At 33.3% G+C, this 22288-nt stretch overlaps 3 protein-coding genes across 8 annotated transcripts; all 3 read right to left on the bottom strand.

Annotated features, from left to right (window-relative positions):
- Nucleotides 1-4354: 4354 nt before the first annotated feature.
- LOC140959901 (uncharacterized) lies at nucleotides 4355-9531 on the bottom strand. 4 transcript variants are annotated; one of them, XM_073417947.1, is made up of 9 exons: nucleotides 9202-9529; nucleotides 8489-8596; nucleotides 7770-8408; nucleotides 6827-6906; nucleotides 5557-6132; nucleotides 5388-5474; nucleotides 5213-5301; nucleotides 4564-4664; nucleotides 4355-4532 (listed from the first exon to the last, which is right to left on the bottom strand). In XM_073417947.1, exons 1-8 carry the CDS (start codon nucleotides 9209-9211, stop codon nucleotides 4595-4597), a joined length of 1659 nt encoding a protein of 552 aa, XP_073274048.1. In that variant the 5' UTR covers nucleotides 9212-9529; the 3' UTR covers nucleotides 4355-4532; nucleotides 4564-4594. The 4 variants fall into 4 exon arrangements, with proteins under 4 accessions (XP_073274048.1, XP_073274049.1, XP_073274047.1 ...); XM_073417948.1 differs by having other exon boundaries at nucleotides 4355-4664; nucleotides 5557-6123; nucleotides 9202-9531; XM_073417946.1 differs by having other exon boundaries at nucleotides 4355-4664; nucleotides 9202-9528.
- A 2636-nt stretch (nucleotides 9532-12167) lies between these two features.
- LOC140960304 (uncharacterized) lies at nucleotides 12168-13761 on the bottom strand. Of its 3 annotated transcripts, XM_073418528.1 has the most exons (5): nucleotides 13148-13761; nucleotides 12884-13056; nucleotides 12718-12795; nucleotides 12601-12625; nucleotides 12168-12477 (listed from the first exon to the last, which is right to left on the bottom strand). In XM_073418528.1, exons 1-4 carry the CDS (start codon nucleotides 13614-13616, stop codon nucleotides 12605-12607), a joined length of 741 nt encoding a protein of 246 aa, XP_073274629.1. In that variant the 5' UTR covers nucleotides 13617-13761; the 3' UTR covers nucleotides 12168-12477; nucleotides 12601-12604. The 3 variants fall into 3 exon arrangements, with proteins under 3 accessions (XP_073274629.1, XP_073274628.1, XP_073274627.1); XM_073418527.1 differs by having other exon boundaries at nucleotides 12168-12625; XM_073418526.1 differs by having other exon boundaries at nucleotides 12168-12795.
- Nucleotides 13762-14590: 829 nt separating this feature from the next.
- Nucleotides 14591-15379, bottom strand: LOC140958869 (protein FAR1-RELATED SEQUENCE 5-like). The gene has a single exon (XM_073416438.1). It carries the CDS (start codon nucleotides 15377-15379, stop codon nucleotides 14591-14593), a length of 789 nt encoding a protein of 262 aa, XP_073272539.1.
- Nucleotides 15380-22288: the final 6909 nt, after the last annotated feature.

Below are 22288 nucleotides of genomic sequence, written 5' to 3'. Positions count from 1 at the left end.
TATAAACTTGAAAGTTGAAAACATAGAAAAGCTGTCGCGGTTATATATACAGAGAGATTGAAGAATACAAGGGATTGACTTGGAGAAAGTCTCTAAATACAATTTGTGAAGTTTTAGCTTGCAAGGGGAGGTGGTCGTTAATGGCGGCTTTAATTGTCATATACACACATAATTAGAGTTTTTAAAGTATTTTTTTAACAAGAAGTCGTGAAAACTACCTTTTAATTTATTAAGAGGAAAAGTCGAAACCAATTTTTTTTACATTAATCATATAATTTTGGTTTGCTAGGTTACCAAATTTCATTTTTGGGCATATATCTTCTTAATTTTTTTGCAATTTTAATATTTAAAATTTAGAATACTAATGTGTAAAACTACACACACCAGCCCCAGTTGTATCAAGAATTTGGTACATTTGGGTGATTAACAAATAATACTGTGGCAAAACTGACTTAAGAGAAACTGATTTAGCTAGTACAGTTAAACAAAACTGATATCGCTAAATAAGTCTAAAATATTTCAATTTACCAAACAACAGAATCAGTCTACGACATAACTCTAAACTAATGTCCAAATCAATCAGTCTGAACAAAATGACCACAACAATGTATAAGTCAAGACTGATCGTAACAGTGTAAGAACTGTCAGAAAAGCGTAGATATGGACTAAACAGTCAACAGACACTTTTGATTGAACAGATCTATTTTTTGAGAGTATAAATAGAGGAGGAGTTGACTTCAGGAACAATTAATCATTCTATGATAAGATTAAGTATTCAAAGTCCTTGATGTACCTTAGCGAAACTGAATCAGTTCAGCACACTCTTAAAAATATTTTATCTGATCATTTAAGGATCATTTCGTGCTAAGTTAATATCATTTTGTATTACTCATGTATAGCATTTTATAGACTGTCTATTAATCAATTTGAGATACTAGGAGTTTCAGTTTAACAGTGTTTAAGAGCTTTAGTACTTCCCCGAATATCTGGAAATATACCTGTAATCTTTATACTTCAGCTTACCCACCCCTTCCCATTCATTATGTGATTTGTTCTAATCTGTCGGTGTAGCTTCGTCTGCAATTATATGTTAACAAACTGATATAGACACTCGAGAATAGTCAGTTTAGTTGCCAACCTATCTAAACTAATCGAAGAAATTTTCATATTGTGTTTTAAGTGTTTAATCAAACCCTTTCTAAACACTTAACCGATCCTATAAGTGGTATTAGAGATATTTATTTTCGATTCTGAACATTTCCGATTTCAATGAATTCATTCAGTAAAATTCTCATGTTCTCTAAGGAAGAATTTGATGGCTGGAAAATAAGAATGCATGCTCACTTAGTTGCTCAAGACGAAAACATGTAGTTCGTTATTACAGAAGGGCCGATGCATGAGGATACTAAAAACTAATACAACTATAGCCATCTCCGAAGGTGCTCCTCAAATTCTTGAAAAACCAAGGAGCGAATGAACCAAGAAGGAACAAGAAAAAAGAATTGATTATGATAAAACTTGTACACCAATAGCAAGACTGAAAGCCATTCGAATGTTTCTTACAGCCCCTCACATCAGCACCATATTGGAAAAATTACTAAAAGTTTTAAAGAAACAAATATATCATATTAAAATTGAAATTTGACAATATAAAAAATTAAAATCATAAATAAATAAACATGGACATGACATATTTGTCATTTATATCTAAGACATTAAATGTGTATATACTATATTTAACATATAAAATTATAAATAAAATAAAAAATTTAATATTCAATATTAAAAATTAAAATTAAAGTGTAAATTTAATATTATTTAATTTAATTACATGTATAATTATAAATAAAAAAAATTTAATAGTCGATATGGAAAAGTATAAATAAGGTCATATGTGAGGGTACTTTTTGTCAAATAAAAGAAAAAATATTAAGACATTAAATATCTAGATAATATATTTAACGAATAAGACATGACATCATAATAATATATTTTCATAAGAAGATATCATACAACTTGCTATAGTAATGATAATATGCATTCTTATTTTATTTTATTTAAAAAAATAGCATATGTTTGTTTATTAACAATTTCACGAAAACTGTTGTAAGTCAATTTCAAAATTAATTTTGTAACATAGATATTATATTATGATCAATCATGAAAAAATAGCAGATTTTACTATCTCATGAAAAACATGCATTAAATTTAATATTTAAATTCTATTAAAAATCAACGTGCCAATATCGTTATCTGTTGTCGTTGGTAGTTGTATCGTATGCAAATAATTTATTATTATTGTCATTAAATGTTCGCAAGCAAGTTGCAAAATTTTTTAAGTGGACAATGGTAAATGGTAACAACTTCACGTAAGTAGAAAACATATATTAAAATATATTCGAACTCGTCTCATATGTCAATTTTGTCAATGAATTTTCAATTTTGTCAGATGAATTTTCAATTTTGTCAGACTTATGAATTTTTTTTATTTTTCACTACAAATATGGACCGAATCAACCCATCTTACAAATATAGATCCGTAAAATAGTCTCACATAACAATTACTCAAAAACATAAAACTTGTAAGTTTAAGTTTAATAAGATAAAATAATTGTGTATAACTCAACATAAAATACATGCATGGTCTAGAAAATACGGTATATATCTATAATAAAAAATTAATACTTTTGAAATAACATTAACAATTTTCATGGGTTAGTTTGGGTTGAAAATTCATCTCACAAAATTGATCAGTGAGACGATCTCGTAAAAATTTTGTTATTAAAAAATAGTATATGCTAATATATTCACTTGCAAAATTGAAGTAAAAAATTGGCAACAGTTGCAAACTGTTTTTTGGTCTTTTAAGACAAGGGGCTGTGTGCCTCAATTTACAGCATAATAATCAAAGAGATAGTAAAGTATTGGCAAAAAGTTGAATTTTGGCACACAATTAATATTATAATAATTATTATCCAATAAATTTAATTTTAGTCCACCAATTAGGCTTTTCCATCTTTTTTCCATTCATCGACGCAGGTCGGTGTTTAAATGTTCAAAATGTCAGCTACAAGCAAATATTATATTAAAAAACCCATTCACAAAAAACGTGATATATTATAATTTGAGTCGAAATTTAAAAAAAAACTAGCTGCTCATATTAATATATAGTACTCCCTAAAAATGAGTAAATGACCGATTCAACAATAAAGAAAACGTGTTCTTGTGAAGACAAATTGAGTTAGGGGTGTCAAAATCAGAAACGATACATCAAATTGACACGGTTCAAACCGAAAAAGAGTAGGTCTCTTATGAGACGGTCTCACGAATATTTATCTGTAAGACGGGTCAACCCTACCAATATCCACAATAAAAAATAATACTCTTAGCATAAAAAGTAATACTTTTTCATTGATGACTCAAATAAGAGATCCGTCTCACAAAATACGACCCGTGAGACCGTCTCACACAAGTTTTTGCCCCCGAAAAAAAGCAAGTTTGGGTTTGAGGTTTCCGGGTTCGAGTCAGATCGGGTTGGACCTGATAGCTGACCCGAAAAAAATGATCGGGTTGGGTTGGGTATTGAACCGAAAATTTTAATTTTTTTTAAAAAAAATATAATTAATAAAAATTGCCTACATTTTTATTTATTGTTTGTCTGAAAAAATATTTATTGTATATTTATGTCATAAATTTTCATAATTTAATATTTATTTTGAATATTTTTTATTTTTTAAATAATTGTTTATTTGATTGAGTAAATATATTTTATTTTTCTACAATTAGACTTTCAAATTTAAATCATATATATTTAGGAGATTTTGTTATTATATGTTTAAATTAAAATATTATTATTAATTTTTTGAATTTTATTTAAAAAAATTCAAAATCGATTGATCAGGTTGATTCGGGTTTGGGTTAGACAATTTTTGAATAATACTATTGCTCAATCCGATCCAACCCACCCGAATTGACACTTTTAAATTGAGTAACACGGAGTGTTGGTTTTGTTTGTCGGCCTATATGTGGCGCAAATGGTCATTTTGGTATGTGATCATACGGACAGGTAAATTGTAAAGGTGGACGACCTGGGTGTATTTTATGGTTGTTGCTGATAAGATGAGCTCCCGTCGGTGATGGAACGCGGCTAACCTGCTAATCAAACTACCTAAGTAACACCTAAAATCACGAACATGAACTTTAAAAAAGGGGCCGGATTTGAGCTCTAGCGTATTGTTACACTCGAAACGTGTCAAGAATTCAATCTGTAAGAGATGAGGGGACATGTGATTGATTTCATGGATTTTCTTACTAGAAAACACAAAATTTACCGCCCCCGATTACATTTACAGTAACTAATAAGAAAAATGCTTTCAAAACATGGTGCTGTAATGACCAGAAACATAAGATCCCATAATTTAGCACCATGCAAGGATGATACCCAAAAGGCACTACGACAAATTGCTTGATAATTGCACAGTTCTAAGATACAATGCTGATGAAAACATGAACTGTACAAACTACACAAAATGCTACGAATGCATGGGATCGGAGCCCACTGACTGTAAACAATCCACACCTCGTCGCCATTTTCCTAGACCAAAGAACTTGTTTCTGCGCTTCCCATGTCTTCATTGAAACTAGATGGCATCTCTGCTCTGGACCTAAAGCATGTAATGTGCATCAGCCAAAAAAAAAAAAACCATAAAAGTAACAAATGTGATGCAGTTCTTTCAAATTCTAGTAGTTACCTATAACTTATTTTTTAAAAATAGGAAATAGTTATCTGTAACTTCTTGATCTAGCTGGTACATATAAGTCGAGCTCAAGTACGAGTTCTTGTCAATCTGAAGGCATACTTCTGTTTTTTATATTATTATTATTATTATTATTATTATTATTATTATTATTATTATTATTATTATATTTTGAGTTGTTCAACCATAACTTGTCTCGCCGACAAATATTTTGAAGATCTAAATTGTAGCTCAGTCAGTTTCGAAATTCTAAAAAATTTCAACCTTTTTGAAATTGATTTCGAGCAATTGAAACAGGTAACAGTCTCGAGTGTTTTACTGGCTTACTGCTCAAGCTTAACACAGCTCTTGTGCACCCCATTACCAAGACTCGTAGATTGTGAAATGGAAAGAAGAATAGAGCCAAGATCACTAGAATTCAGTAATTAATGTTAGGGTAACGTATAAGGTCAAACCTATGAGAGGTCCATGGTTGGTTATCTACTGGAAACGATCTCTGCTGATGTTGCTGGTGCAGGATTTCACCTCTCGACCTTTTTGGAGCCTGTGTTGAGAAAAGATGTTGGGAAAAATGTTCACTACTCGATTGAAAAAAGTTGAAGATTGGCCTTGGCATAGCACGAAACTTACAGGCATCTCATTCTTAAAAGGTATCTTGACTTGATCTGGCTCATAGTTTTCCTTTTTTGTTCTCCTTTCTCCATAAAATTTGCCATCCTACATAATTGGAGCATAGAATTTCAGCACCAAAGTATAAACGCAGGACTTAGTCATCAAAACATAAAAGTTAACATCGCACCTTAATAATATGTTGGGGCATCCCTCTGTCTGTTATATTGTGATAATCGTTGGCCTTAGTGGCCATATAAGAAGGCTCTTTTTTTACATCTACATGAGATATCTTAGCGATGTTATCATTGGACTTACGAGTCCACCTCTCCGCAGGTTCTCCTTCCACATTCACACCATTGGACCTGTGAGTCCAAGTCTCCGCAGGTTCCCCTTCCACCTTCACAGCATTGGACCTATGAGTCCAAGCCTCAGCAGGTTCCGCTTCCACCTTCACGCCACAGGGAAGTATATGACGATGATTCGGAAAAGAACCCTTTCTCACTACTTCAACACCTTGTCTTGACCTCATTTGGTTTTCATCTCTATCGTCACAACCAGGCGTGTACTTGGCCAAATTTTCGGGCAATTCTACAGAAAAGTTCCTCCGGGGATAATAAGTACCGCTACTGAGAAGCATAGTCTGTTGCCCAAACTTTTGCTGAAAGTAATTGTCCGAAGGATGAGACACATACATTGTTTTCGCTCTATCTATGTTCGACTTATGAGAGGTCATGCCCGAGTTGTATCCAAAGTCCTGAGAGGACTGAGATAAAATGAAAACTATAATGAGCATTGCTGTAATATCAGGTTATAACATTAATCTGTTATCTTAAAATAGACCATCTGCTCTTCACAACTTTTTAAGAAAGCAATGACCAAATGTCTGAAGTGTGATTGTGAAGATATTTAATATTGTTTTAGATAAAGATTCAAGGGGAACACCACAGGAACCCAAAATATCGTTGCTTGAGACATGGGCAAAGATTTCATTATAATCAAAAAGGAAAAAATTCCTTAAAGTCATCAACTTTTAAGACCTCATCAAAAGCCTAATTTCCATTTTTGTGGTCCTGCAGGATGTTATAGCTCTTCAATAACTTATCCATTAGCAAAACATAAATAAAACCAAACAACAGTTCATATTAACTTTAGGTGTACCTCACAAGAATCCAAATATAAATATGTTTTAGTTACTCAAGAATATGGTCATTCGAGACATCAAACCTTGCACCATGTTTGGTGCCTTTGGTATGCATAAGCAATAGGACAATAATGCATCCACAAAGTTTAAGTTTGCAGTGATCGTGGCATTCTTTAATGATAGGCTAATCTTTTGAAAACTGAAGCATTGATTTTTCAAGTCCAACACTCGCTGTATTTTAACCACTTAATAAGCCTGAAAATACTCCAACAAGCAAAAGTTAGTTCTTTAAGAAAAAGTCACAAAATTAACTCACCATGTCAAAAGTGGGGTACTGGCGGATCTTTGAAACATCAGGAGAAGCAGGAACGATAGGTTCTCCGGAGTAGCAAGGTTCTGAAAAGTATGCACATTAAGAAAGAGAAGTCAGAGAAAACTGCTGAGTGGCATCCTAACAGCTTAGTTAACGTGAAGAACCGCCATGTATTGTAAAAGGAATCACGTAAATACCACAAATCGGGGACACATCACTACCACAAATCGGGGACATATCATATTGCCAAGTGAGAAGTAATATGAGATGAACAGAAATTCACCATAGTTCCCAAACTGCTGACAGTGGCAGTTCAGGATCAGCACATCGATGGTGTAAAATAACACCTTTATGTTTAACATTTTTCAGGTACGGGTGCTAATGGTCACAGTCAAATTTCAAGAAAATGGCTAGACCAATGTATAAGAGTAGTATCTAGAAAATGAAATCAAGATTAATACACAGCGAAATATAATATCACAAGTTGCATACAAGGAAGTCAGCATCTTTGAGCTCCGTTCCAATATTACAAACACTAAGCAGATAACAGGATTTTTAAGTCTTCACAGGAGAAAAACATATCCAACTCTTCTAGGAAATAGAATGCTCCTGCAAATATTTGATCTGCTAGGCATCATATGAAATCTTAAACATTATTAGTTTCCAAGTCAAGGAAAAAATCGAAGTTTATCATGGCTCCTAAATCAGTTCTTTATATGAAATGGTTAGTTCACACGAGCTATCAGACGATTTTAAATGCATAAAAATAAAGTGAATGACATGTTTCAAATACTAAGAAAAATGGAGACAAAACACTTGCAAATTATAGAAGTACATAAAATTTCAGGGCGTTCAGAGAATAAAATACTGACAGGTTTAAAATTGCAGAACTAAAGAAAATAATGCACATGTTGAAAATTTATAGCTATTAACTGTTCTAACTTACCATCAACTGGATTCTGCATTGGGGTCTCAAATGCACCAGGCGGAAGTGGATCAAATTCAACACCAAGTGGTGGGCCATCCTCCCGATAATGCCTCCCTAGTTGCATTTTAACAGCTGTTATGGCAGAATTCTCAACTTGACCCTTCACTTTTAAGTAACCTGATGGACCAGACCTAGCTTTTACACCCTTCACTTCCACTGGAAACTTTGGTATTAGATATCTTGAAGTTGCCAAATCCAAAGGCTCCCCATTGTGATGGGAAGGCATGTTAGGTAATGAGGAACTACTTCCAGAAGTTGAATCATTCACGGGAGTGTTGTTTCCTGTATACTGTCTACCGCGTTCGTGCGTAAAGTCTGCAGCTTGGACGTTTAATCTTCCACTTTCAACCTCTCTGGTATCAAAATTTCGATCATCGCCCTGTTTTGTGCTGCCACAGGAATCTTGCCGAAGTCCACTACCTCGATCCTGTATAACCCCACTCGAACGATCTTGTCTTCCAATTGCACAAGTTTCCCCATTCAGCAATCTCTTGTCCTTCAACCTCCGGTGGCAAAACCACCCAGAAACTTGTTTTTCTGTCAAACCTATAGACTCTGCAAGCTGTATTTTCATGGGTTCTGATGGATATTTATGTTCTGTGGAAAAAAAATACTTTGTTTACAATCAACTCAGAGATGGACACAGAAACAGCAAGATTTATAATGAGCAACTTTACCATCATAGAATTTCTCCAATGCTTCAACCTGAGAACGTGTCTTGACAATCCTCTTCTTGCTCTTGTCAGGAAGGGTTTTATCATCTTCATAATGTACCTCACATGATTCTACAACATTTGAAAAGGAAATGATAGCTACAAGTCTATAACCCCTCAAGCTATCGACCACAAGAATCCCGAAAAATAAATGCCCACTAGTACCAAAAACCTTGTTTTTTAGCACATATAATGTCTTATAATTTATCTGGCCTATTTCATAATTTGTTTTCCATGCCAATCACTCCTCAAACACAAATAATACACCATTCTTCATTTAAAACAAACTGATCCTCCAAGTATATATGATCCCAATGTTAGCAGCAGAATAATATCAGTCGTATTAACCGAAGAAATCCAAACATCAAATTTAAAACCTTCAAACACTAACGCAAATTATGGCTACAGCACATTAAAGTAAAATCAAATTAAAGCCTAAAAGACATAATTTTGACGCAAAAGACAGAAACCCCAGGAACCAGAATCCAAACCATGGGGAAAAAATAGTTCTAGCAACAATGCACGCAGAGAACAGAAACACGAAAAAAAACCCCAAAAATCACTAATAGCCAAAAAATTCAGGCAACCCATCAAGTAAATCAAAACGGATAAAACATCAAAAGTCAATAACGATCTATCTAATATTTTTTAAAAAAATCTACATATTAAAAAGCTACCTTCTTCCATATTGAGATTCTTCTGGTGCACAAATTTCCCAATGATTTAATATGTTTCTTTGTTGTACCCCAGCTTCGCTATTGACCCACCAACGTTTCGACCAACCCCACTTGGCGGAGGATTCAAGAAATTCTGGACAGATAAAAAGAAAGGAATCTTTGTGGGTTTTTCATGAGACGTTAATTTGATGTATATATGTGAACAGCATTGAACAGAAGAGGTTTAATTAGGAAATATTTGCAGAGTAATTCATATATTTTTCGGAAAATAAAACCCAGAATCTTTTTCTTTTTCTTTTTCTTTTTTGGCATACAGAATCATATTTCTTCTGGGTTTCATCATGATGTTTGATTCTTTTAATATTATATAATATAATATTAATAAGGTGTAAATTCTATTTTCTAATTTGATTTTGTGTTTCCACTGCAAGCAACTGTAGCCAATCTGTAAACTATGGGTTTTTTTTTGTTTTTTATAGTCGATAAATATAAAATATTGGTTTTCACGATTGGATTTGTTGAATTATAATCAAGATTTATCGTATCTTGGAAACAGTAGAATTTCGAATTGGATTCAAAACTTTTAAATAAATATATATCCATTCAATTTTAAAAAAAATTACAATATTATATTGACCATAAAAACTCATATGAGACTGTCTCACAGATTAATTTTGTGAGACGAATATTCTATTTAAGTCATCGAAAAAAACGAAACGAAAGCTATTATGAAGTCAAAATCACCTCAAAATAAGAAAGAGTAACAACGTTTTCTGGACGAAGTAAATTATGTTTTATCTCTAAACTCATATTAAAAAGGTATAGATAGGCACGTTATTGGAGGACAAGCCATTTTAAACAATTTCAGGAGACCTTTTCTCCAACGGAGCTTTTAGCTATTTTCGAATAATGCATAGCTGGACAGACTTAATCTCGTGAATCTGGCCTACTGTGAAATCTATGTCGACTGTTAAATGGTACGAGGAAAACAAATATTTGAACCAAAAGCATACCTGAATCAAATTAAGGCAGTGCCACATGTAAATCTTAAATACATGAGCACTACCCGCGTGTAAATAAAATTAATTTTTTAAAAAATGATTTTTAAAGCAAAAAAACGTACATAATCTCAACTATGGTTACTTTTTTGATTTCCTATGATCAACACAAATCAAAATTTAGAGTCTCCTAAATCTTTTTTGTCAACCATTTCCCCCCGCCTAAAGGCCAAAATTTTCGAAACCAAAGCTTTCCCCATTTTCTTGAGCCAAATCCTCTCCTTTTCCAGTGCTCCAAATTTCACACTCCGACTCCGACTCCGACTCCGTCTCTGATCTACTTCTTCGACCACGACTGTTTCCGACGATTATCTCTGATACACTCCATCGGTTGCAGATCTCTGGCCACCACCGAATCCCGTGAAGATCTCTGCCTCCAACTACGACTTCGAGTTAAATGGTATGAGTTCTCTAGTGATTCTTGTGTATTTTCATGTTTGTGTCTATTTTCACTATTTATATTTTTCTAAATACAGAAACAGTAACTCGTCCCACCCTATCTTCCTGCACAAAAAATTAAATTATTTGAGTTATAAATTGTTTAATTTTTCGGATATAATCATTCGGATATGCATCCACACGCCATGTTGTGGAGTGGCTGGGACAGTTTTTTAGTTATTGGTGAATGTTTTTGCCCCTTCTTTCCTATTCATAGTACTTAATGTTTGAACAAGACTTGGTCTTCCTTTGAATCTTTGTAGAAAATATCCAACTCTTGAGCAACAAATCAAGTAGAGTTCGTACATACATCACATGTGCTTGCTTCAGTAATGTAATTTTATAAACATTTGTAGGGTATTTCAATATAAACTATCAATTGTGTGCTTTCTTGAGCTTGAGATTTTGATACAATATCAGAGCTATGTTTTGTTTAGTTGGTCGTGGTGGTATTCCTAATATCACTTGTATGTTTTGTTTAGTTGGTCGTGGTGGTATTCCTAATATTCGACCAACTTACACTTGTAACTCGCCCCACCCTATATAAGTTGAGAGCAAGCCGATCAAATTACTGTCTGATGTATTATAAACCGATCATGCATGTGTTATAGCCTATATACCCATTCTATTCTGATTTTAGGAAGTAGCCTGCCTGTGTTTGTTTGAGTTTTTGAAAGTTTTTTATGTTTATTCCCTCGACTTCCATAATTTTCTAATGCAGAGCAAAATATATGTCGTGTTTGTTGGACGGAAACCTGGCGTTTACGATAGCTTGAATGAAGCACATGCCCAAGTTAATAAATTTAGTGGCGCTTCTCACAAATCATATCATAACAGGCGAGAGGCTGTGGAAACTTTTGTGCATTTATGCATAAACAAGGTGCAGCTGCCGCCTCTTCTACCGCTACTCAAGAGAATTGTTCAAGCTCAACATCAAGAGAAGATGAAAAAGTAGTTCAACTAAGAAATGTTCAACTGGAATTAGACGTTGAGAATCGGAGACATGCTTAGAGAATTTCAGAGATATCTGAAAAAATGCGAAATATATTGAAATCATTGTAGTTCATTTATGATGATTTAAGTATTTGTATTTAGTTTTAGTCGCATGTAGTTATTTTCAGTTGGAATCTATGTTTTATCCATTTGCAGACAAAAATTATAGTTGAGTTGAGACCATGTGTGTTTATCTGATATCTACATCTATATTATTACAATCTGATTTTTTCCTTTTGGAAGAACTAAAACATGCATGCTAGCACAAAGTCGAAAATTTAAGACACTGAGAATGTAGCATAGACATTGTAAGTATCTTGAATTAGATATACATGAGAAATCAAAATGACTTATACGTTGGTAAAACTTGCCTTGCCTTACATGCTCAGCAATTGTTCAAAAAGATAAACACACAACATTACCAAAACAAAACTCCATAATTTTGCACCAACACTTTTTTTATTGTCAGTTGACCAATCCAACACAGCAACTCTTTGTTTGTCTAAACATTTCAGTTGTCCAAAATATTGATAATACATCAAATAAAGTCGAATATTAGAATAATATAGAACACAAAGTTTAGTTTCCTTGGATCGTCTTGGATAAATGAGAGAGATCATAATCTGGTGGAATTGGAACAGCCAAATGCAAGTAATCTTTCTCTGCAGAAATAACCTCCAAACATGTAGTTAAATATCAATATAAGCTGCTACAGAAAATTAAACGGTGTGCAGCAATAGTACTGCCTGACCTTTAAAAAATATAAACTTACCTTCTTCTTATATTTCTATTCTCAGAATCACATGTCATATGCAAGAGAATGGATGGTTAGTAGAATAATTTGTTTAACTTTAAGTTAAAAACAGAACACTTACTGAGAAAACATCAAGCATAAATCTTAAGAAATTACCTTTTTATTTATCTTGATCATGTCCCTAAACAATATAAAGTTTATATAGAAAGTGACAAAATTAAATTGGGGAAAAACTAAAAAAATGTAATGAAAAAACTGGCAAAAATTTCTTACTTGTGATGATTGAGAATTCCCATATGGATACGGTAATACATTCATCTGTCCACTTAAATATAAGTTTGTATTTCCTTCCTGCATGATAACAAACTTATAATTAAATATAAGATGTAATACATATTTTGTTGTTTTTGACATATTACATTTTATACAAGTCACTTACCATTGCAAATTGAGATGGAACTTGAGGATACGCAAATGTATATTGTGATGGGACACGAGGATATGCAAAAGGATATTGCATTGGAACTTGAGGATATGTAAATGGATATTGCGATGGTGTGATATTTTGTTGTTCTTGTGAACTTTGCCCTTTTAATTTGGATTCTTTTGTACCTACCAAGCACGATAAAATTAAAAATATGTGAAATATATAACAATTACCTGAACTTTCAGTTTTTTAGCTTTAGAATGAATGAAAACTTACTTGAACTTTCAGTTTTTCGCTTTCCTTTTCCCTTTTTTCTCTTAGTATCCCAGTGTCGTGTAATATTTGTATTTGTTACTCCTTTGGCTTTAGCAGTAAGTGGATCACGTACGCGTGTTTCATCTATGTGACCATCATTTGTCATAGCATCACAAGGTGTATCATCATCTACACTTAGATTCTGTAGAAGGTTGGAGATCTTCTCTTTTGCAGTGTCAATAATTGTATATAATCTTTTTCTCGCATCCTCATGTGGTTTGCTTTGTTGACTTAGATCATACATCGATTTCATTATTTGATTGACAAACACCATTTCAGAAACATGACCACCACTGCCATTTTCTTCAAAATCGGAGCTAACTCTGTTTCTTACATTTTTCATCCATCTATTCAAAATGTAACATTTGGGCAAAACAGTGACATCCATACAATTAAATACCAGCAAAGCATGCTTACACAAAATCCCCATTGTCTCGAACTTGTGGCAATTGCATCTTATTTCATGATTCTGCTTATTGAACACCACATGTCTAACCCTTGCATATTCATCATGAGATTTTACGTTCACCTCAATCAAATTCCAGTCATTGCCAAAACAATTCGGTGGTTCCACAAATTTGCAATTCAAGGAATTAACCAATTCAATTTCAAATAAATTATATATGGTCATCGTATAAACAGCAGCAGCATGAATCAACAATGGATGATTTTTCAAAATCTGTGCAGGCTTACCATGTCGACAACGTGTATCCTCAGTTTTCTCTTTTGTTCGCCGATTATTTTGAATCTTTTCATAATTCATCACAAATTCATACAAAGAACTCATTTTGTTGCCTGATTTTTTTAAAGTCAAATTTGTGGCCTCACTCCTCGAAGTGGCCAAAAGCCCTGCACTAAACTTTGCATCAGTGAAAGCAGTCACCCATTTGTCCCTAAGTTTGTACATCCCATTAAACCATCTATGACCATCCAAATGATATGTTTCAATCATATATTTCTATGTGGCCTCAAATTCATCTACAAAATCACAATAATTCATGCATTTATACCACAATTTTTTGAAAGCTGGGTCACCATTTAAACTACCAAAGTGAGAAGGCGCGTTTTGATTTATATGACATTGACATAAACGATGATGTGAACATGGAAAAACAGTCCCAATGGCATTCATCATGGCTTGGCATTGGTCTGAAAAAATAGTTTGAGGTTTTTTTCCATTCATCGAATCAAGAAATGTCGTGAACAACCATTCAAAAGAACTTTCTGTTTCATCTGACATAAATGCTAAGCCAAACATAACATTCTGCATATGATGATTTATACCAACAAATGGAGCACATATCAAATTGTACTTATTTGTTCGATATGCTGTATCAATGGATAGGACATCACCAAAATATTCATAATCAAAAGCACATCTGTAGTCCCTGAAGAAAAAGTTCATCACCCTATCATCATCATCCAATTGCATGTTCCAATAAAATAATTTTCCTTATTCGCCTTGTTCATAAAATATTGAATCAGTGAAGTGGCATCACCATTCTCAACTTTGGTATGTTTTTTCATCCGACTCATGTGGTCATATGCATATTTTCTATTAAATCCTAAGTTTTCTGGTCCACATGCTTCATTTTCCATAAAAGAAACATCATTAGAGACACAGGTTCCAGCATTTACCATAGCTTCTAGAGTAGATTTTTTGGCATGTGAGATATTGCGTGCAGATCTTAACAAATGAGTTTGATCAGGTGCAAACATCTCATGGTTATGATCTTGAAAAAATCTAATCACTCGCCATTCACCCCCTTTCTCCCGTGAAATCTTCAATTTAGCTTTACATTGAGTTCTAATAACTGGCTTTTGATAGACATGAATCCTTTTACCAGAAGACTTTTCATCTTTCAAACATTCACATGAACAATTAAATTTTTTTGATTGAATTTCATTTGTACGTACAAAACATCGTTGATCACCTTTTCTCACATTAAATCCCTTAGCATGTGCATATTGACAATACAGTAAATATGCATCTTCGATACTGTTCACAACTGTACCTACTTCAAGTTTACTTTCCAAAATGTCAACGAAAGATTTTTCAGTTTGTACCTCGATATTTTCTTGTATTGAGAAATCAGAAATTCCACATTGCGTTTTTGAACTAGGATGAATTTCGGCTTCTTGATCGTACTCTCCCTCCAACTCTTCGAGTGCTATTGAGTTGTCATCTTCCATTGTAAGCAACAAAAGCTGGAACAAATATTCAAATAAATATTACATGAATGTATTATCTTATAAAATACACTGATGCAAGAAAAATGATTTTTCAAGGTTTCATATAATATCTTTGTTACAATACTAGACAACCGCACTGCAAATAAATACAGAACCTAAACGATGGATAGGATTTGGCTCAAGGAAATGGGGAAAACTTTGGTTTCGAAAATTTTGACCTTTAGGCGGGAGGAAATGGTTGACAAAAAAGATTTGGGAGACTCTAAATTTTGACTTGTGTTGATCATAGGAAATCAAAAAAGTAACCATAGTTGAGATTGTGTACGTTTTTTTGCTTTAAAAATCATTTTTTTAAAAATTAATTTTATTTACACGTGGCACTGCCTGAATGGATTCAGGCAGTGCCCATGTATGTAGGATCGACGAAGCCGGCCTACTGTGAAATCTATGTCGACTGTTAAATGGTAAAACAAATATTTGAACCAAAAGCATACCACAAAATATATCCACAACTCTAGATATCTGATAAATTTTGAATCTTATTCACGATTAGAAATTTTGATTTTGAAAATTTATTTCATCAACAATTTTAAAATCTCGTGTCATATTAATTTATATGTTTTTCGGATTCATGCAAATCTTGTTATTATACTAATAATAATGCATATACTGATTATCTATAATATATCATATTCATTATAAATAATAAAATAAATCGATAACAGAGTAGTAATTGATCTGTATGAGTCAAATATGGATCAAAATCCAAAACCTAGGTAAATATAAGAATGCACATGCAATATTACATTAGCTTCCTTCAAGACTCTTGAGGATATGAGCTCATCATCTTCAAATCTTGATCACCCACTAAATCTAATAGTTACATTAAATTTTCATAACACATTGAGATACAAATTTAAGAGGTGAAAATGGGACATAAACCAGATCACTTTTAAATAATTATCAATTAATTAAAAATAAAATATGTAAAATATCCTAACATACACTTAACAAATTGGTCATGACTCTCGATCATCTTTTTACCAAATAATATCAAATATTATATTAAAATCATAATATTAAATATTATCATAGAATCATGTTTCTTGTAAATTTATCACTAATTGTTATAATTAAAAATAAATTAATGAATTCAATAAACTCATTTACTCAATCATCCAATAATTTGTTAATAATTAAAATTTCTTGTAAATTACTTTTTATTATAGATAATTTAGAATCTAATTGTTAATTATTTATTTTTTAAGAAAAATCTATAATTTTATCAAAAATTTATTCCAATAGTAAATTTGAGCACATTTTCATACGATATCAATTTAGTCCAAAATTTTTGTAAAATTCAGAAAATCACCTTATAGGCCCTATTCAAAAACAACCCGCGGGAAGGGAAGGGCCGCCCGAGATGGGCACCCTTCCCGTGTGCCCATCCGCTGCCTGATCAACTAGGGCAGCCGCCAGCAAGAACCTGCCCATTCATACTGCCCTATGCGATTTTTTTTTGTTATTTTAAAAACTGCGCAAGCAGTGTGCGGCCAGTACGCTGCATACGCTGGACAATGCATCCTAGAATTGTTTCGGACAGCGCAAAAAATATTTTTTTTGTTTTCCTAAAAATCAAATTTTGTAGGCGCAACATTTTTTTGAAAGATTTTCTTAAGCGATTAGAAACAAAAACTCAAAAATATTTAAACAGTAAACAAAACGAGTAATACGAATGAAAACTTTGGCTCTGATACTACTATTGGGGTACTGTTTTCTCGCATCTAAGACGCAACAGAAGTTTTAATTTTTTTTACGTTCAAAACGTTCTTGGGCATCGTCTGATTTAAAATCATTCATAAAGTGTTCATATTTGATTTACTTTTGAGTATTTAACGTTGGCTCCAACTATCCCGCAGTTTAGACGGTAATAACTCTTTTTGTAAATCTCTACGAACTTTTTTCAACCATTTAATCAGATCCATGATAATAAACTTTTTCTTCTCTTAGATTGCACTAGAAAATTAGGAAAAATTTGCGTCGAGATGATCGTCTAAATTTTCCAAAAAACCGACGGCGGTGCAGTGGCTTCATAGTGGTTTGGCGATGGAAAGCAGTGGTGGAGAAGAGGAGCTCGGTCAAAACTTTTCTCAAAGGGGAGGACCGATTTTTTCTTAAAATGGAGAGAGAAAATCTAGACTTGATTTTTCTTGTTGTGTTTATTGTGTGTGTTATCAACTCTTTGATAACATATATTTAATAAATACAATATTCCAATCCCATCAAATTCTTCCCTTATCAAGATTCTATATTTTCATTATTTAAAATTATCATATAACATTTTTCGTTCTTGAAAATATTATGCATAGTTAACTTTTGATAATGCATGACACACACATATATATCGTTATATATATACACTTTGTGTGTGTGTGTGTGTNTAGAATATTTCTTGAGAATCTTATACTTAGTAGTCATTAAAACTAATTTATTATTTAATTAATATATTCTAAATTTATTAAATAAATAATTATGAAATCATTATAATACCGATCGACGATCAGACAGCGCCGATGTATCGAGGCTCATGCAATGAAACTGATCCATTTTTTGCATTTGTCAATTCTGTGAACTCTTTCACTAAAACAGACAATCCTACTCTTCTCACTTAATTAGCAGTTAAGCTAAATTTTACAACTTTCAATAATGAAATATATTTATAAATTTATTTATAAGCAATATGTTTGATCTTCATCAAAATAAAGACCCAAATTCAACTATTTGAATTTGACTATCTCAACGAGAACACAACATTCAATATTTGTGTGACCCTCAATAGTTAACGGACACAACTAGTCGTGGTTTTATAACCTTATGTGATTCATAACAACATTTGTTCTTATTCGAGCTTACCCTAATTAGTCTCATTCTTTTCATCAACCACTTGATCAAGAACGTCATAACTCAATTTTGATTGCATCCATCGGATCATGGTAAGAGCGTCTAGTAGCATCGTCTTACAATCTCTTAGGTATCACAGAGTGTAAGGTCTAAAAATTCAAACGACGTAACCTGACTGCATGCAAATCTAGGGTGTTATTAAAATGTCCGACTTATGATTCTAAATGCATTAAGTACATGATCACGACATGATTTTTATGATTATATGACATGGATTACTTGATTGCATTCAAATATAGGGTTTTAGTAAAATGTTTAATTTATTATCTTAAATGCATTAATGCGATGTTTTATTATGATTAAATGTTTTTAGGTGTTTTGGTGCATGATTTAAGTTTTTAGGATTTTTCAGGCAATTATTTGATGTTTGGTCGAGGAAATGAGACCGGGAACGACTGGGAGAAAAATAGTTTTTATAGATATTTTTATGCTCGAAAATTGTGGTTTAATTAAGGTCATCTTTATTAAATTGATATGAATTGAATTATTTTCCGAATCTAGCCTTATTTTATTTAAGAAATCAATTTTCGTCAAAACGGAGAATTTTTTTAAGGCTCGTAAATTATTTTGGAGCAACTTTTTAAAACAAAATTTTTATGAAGAATTAATTAGGCCTTGTTGGACCTAATTAATTAAAATTAGTGAATTTTTTTACCCACCAATTAATTAGCCAAAAAGGCCTAGTTTCCAACCCAACACCATTTTCGAAAATAGTAGACCAAAAGCTAGGGTTTGGAGAGATGCTGCAGCCGTGTCTTCCAGAAGCCTTAGGAGGAGATTTTCGAAGTATTTTTGAAGAAGAAAGCGTAGGAAAGTCATCTTCCGATCGTCTTTATCGTTCCCTTGCACCAAATATCGAGTTTCAGGTATTTAAATCGCAAAAGCACGCCCGTTTCTTTCACACCATAATACATGTTTTTGGATTGATTATGCATAATATATGTCGGATCTAATGCTTCGGCTCGGGTTTTTACACGTTTTCCTTCATGTATATGATTTTTGCTTTCATGATATAACGTTTTCGACTCGGTTGAAGGGGTTTTCTAGATCTGATGTTTGAAGCAGGATTTACAGCAAATGTTTATGTGTCTTAAGTGCTGAGATTGAATCTGGAACAAGTCTTGTATGTAGCCGATCGAGTTTCGTGGTTTTGGCTCAATTGGAGATAGATCGGGTGGATTATGCATGTTCGCGTGCATGGAGTAAGGGTCACAACTAGTTCAGTCCAGGAAGGTCCAATGGTGGTCTAGGAGAGGTTGGTTCGAGGCTGGTCCGGACTGATCGGGCGTAGGGTTGAGTTTTGCTTCGTGGTGTATTTTGGGTTGTGTTCGTGGGGGCTAGAGCCCATCCACCACCGATCGCTTAAGTTTCGGCACTTGTAGCGCCACAGCGCCGCGCTGGTGCATAGCGCTTAGGCGCTTACCAAGAGCCGTAGCGCTATACAGCCAGCGCCTAGGCGTTAGTCCAGTACATGTGTTTTACCAAGCACCGTAGCGCTATACAGCCAGCGCCTAGGCGTTAGTCCAGTACACGTGTTTTAGAGATTTTAGTGGACATGGCTCATTTTGGTTTCTCCAGCAGGCTATGTCGACATGTATGAGATTATAGATAGTTTAATTTGGGTCATACTGGGGTTGGTTAGGAGTCGTTAAACAATGGTTACAATTTGGTTAAGTTTCAGATTGACTCGGTTAAAACCGAGACTTCGGTTAAAGTTTTAAAACGAATTATAGAATTTAATGCATGGGCTTGAGTTTACATCTAAGAAATGATTAAGAATACGTTTTAAGGCGTTTTGATAAGTTTGGATAGATTTGGGTTGAAACTTTAAGTTCCAGGGGTAAAATGATTAAATTAGGGTTTTAGGGGCAAAATGGTCATTTTGCACCCGAGTCATGTTAGTAGTCATGACAGTGCCCTGATAACTGAAAAATGCATATTTAAAATGTTTATGGAATTATGAATATGAATTTTTATGATAATGTTGGAAAACATGTTACATGCTTGGTTTTAAGGAAATGTATGTATATGCATGAATTTTATAAGTGATGAATACGATTACATGTTTTTGAAGGAGGTGAGTTGGTTGTGACTAATACGAACATGGACACGAACATGTAAGGTCAATGCTCAGTTGACGAGTGAAATTGTCGATGATGTCTCCGTCGTCGGGTACCATGATTATACGTAGATGGATCCATCGACCTAGAGCTGATACGAAATTCACAATATGTAGGAAAAATGAATACGTACATGATGATATTATATGACATGATTTGATATTAATATGTAATGTTTATGTTCTTGCTTTTGAAGATCATTAAAGTTATTTTGTTTACAGTAGCTTTCACTGTTGCATGATATGTATATGTGCTTGTTATAACGATTCAGGCGTGTCGAGTCTTTAGACTCACAAGGTGTGATTGATGCATGTGATTATGTGGATGAGGAGACTGGAGGTGTTGAAGACTAAGTAGCCTAAGCTAGGGGTGCACGTGAAAATCCGAGGACCTTACATTTCTTCCGCACATTATGATTATCGTGACATGGGTCAAAACATTATTTTTTTTAATGTTTATGAATTTTTTATACGTTGTTGATTTGACAGACTTTTGGTATCATGTTTGAGTTTTTCTTTAAAACAGTAGACTAGGAGATTGATTACATTTTAAGATTTAATTAATTGCAGTTATTTTTATTCAGTGGTTGGATGACCATATAAAATGCATGGTTTGACTTAAATATATGTATATGAGTATGTATATTTTCTGCCATAGTTTCAAAAAAAAAATCAGTAGTAGTTTAGCAGTAGACGTTACACTGATAGTATCTACAAGAACCAGTAAGTTACTAAGTTATGGTTAGCGTATAGTACGGTCCCTTCAACTCATATATCTCGATCGAATATGCAACCATTAGTACATCGAGAGTTGCAAATGAATTCGATAACGATATGATGTACATTTGAGTAATAATAGTGACATCATATGTGCAACTAGGAAAACACATTTTCTTTAAGCACATGTCTTGCTCTTGCCAAAGACTCTTCACATTATTAACTCATCATATCACAGAAGATATCTTGATCATTAGGTGAGAGGTGAATCCCGACTACAATGCACTGGCTCTTACGTATTTTGAAACTATAACCAACCTCGCCATCCGATGATCCTCAATAAAGTCGGTAAACGAAAGTGCAACATTAGTATGTAGATCCTCTATGTTATCTCGGATCAAATGATTAATTGTGTACAACCATAACCGCGGACTAATTCACTCGATAAATGATAACTACTTAGATAATCCGACGAAGGGTTGTTCAATACTTCATCAAATGATCACTTTTTTGTATGAATGAACATCTTCGTGTCCTTACCAATGAAATACAACATTTTCATCATATATGTTGATCTCAAGTTAGAGCTACATTTATCCTTGTTTTAAGCAGCTGAATCGACTAGAAACATGTTTATAATATATATATTACACTTTTAATGAATTTCATGATCCACTAGACTCGAGACCTCATGGTATGTATAGTATATTCAAGGGCTTTATCTATGCATCTTTCTTGGGTATACAAATAAAGTAAATGTCATGATTTGATAAAATCATAAAATATTATTAATACAAAGATTATTTTATGCAAAAGTCAATAAAACTCAAACAACAAATATGGTTGATAAATTTTGAAAGATGTACTTATTTATAATTGTTTATATATGTTTTTTTTTGTCGATTTTTTATTTTTTTTAAATTTTATAGCAAATAAGCTCGCATAACCTGCAACTCGTGACATGTATAGTTGGATTGGAGTTTTCTCAACTCGCCAACTTGGTGGGTCGACCCACCCCGGCAATCAAGTTTGACAGTGGGCTGAGGCGAGGCAGGGCAAGGCGAGCCGACCTATTTAACAAATATATTACTAGAATACACTCAGATTTAGGA

This window comes from Primulina huaijiensis, chromosome 15 (assembly GCF_012295235.1).
Source record: "Primulina huaijiensis isolate GDHJ02 chromosome 15, ASM1229523v2, whole genome shotgun sequence".
Lineage (NCBI taxonomy): Eukaryota > Viridiplantae > Streptophyta > Magnoliopsida > Lamiales > Gesneriaceae > Primulina > Primulina huaijiensis.
This window is presented reverse-complemented; position numbering and strand designations above follow the sequence as displayed.

Coding starts and splice junctions, on each gene's coding strand:
- LOC140959901 (XM_073417947.1), bottom strand. Junction 6,907..7,769: donor AATGCAGAATCCAGTTGATG/GTAAGTTAGAAC, acceptor CATACTTTTCAG/AACCTTGCTACTCCGGAGAA. Junction 5,302..5,387: donor CTTTTAAGAATGAGATGCCT/GTAAGTTTCGTG, acceptor TTCTCAACACAG/GCTCCAAAAAGGTCGAGAGG.
- LOC140960304 (XM_073418526.1), bottom strand. CDS start 13,616: ATGGGGATTTTGTGTAAGCATGCTTTGCTGGTATTTAATTGTATGGAT. Junction 13,057..13,147: donor GCGAAAAACTGAAAGTTCAA/GTAAGTTTTCAT, acceptor CGTGCTTGGTAG/GTACAAAAGAATCCAAATTA. Junction 12,796..12,883: donor TTCCATCTCAATTTGCAATG/GTAAGTGACTTG, acceptor GTTATCATGCAG/GAAGGAAATACAAACTTATA.
- LOC140958869 (XM_073416438.1), bottom strand. CDS start 15,379: ATGGAAGATGACAACTCAATAGCACTCGAAGAGTTGGAGGGAGAGTAC.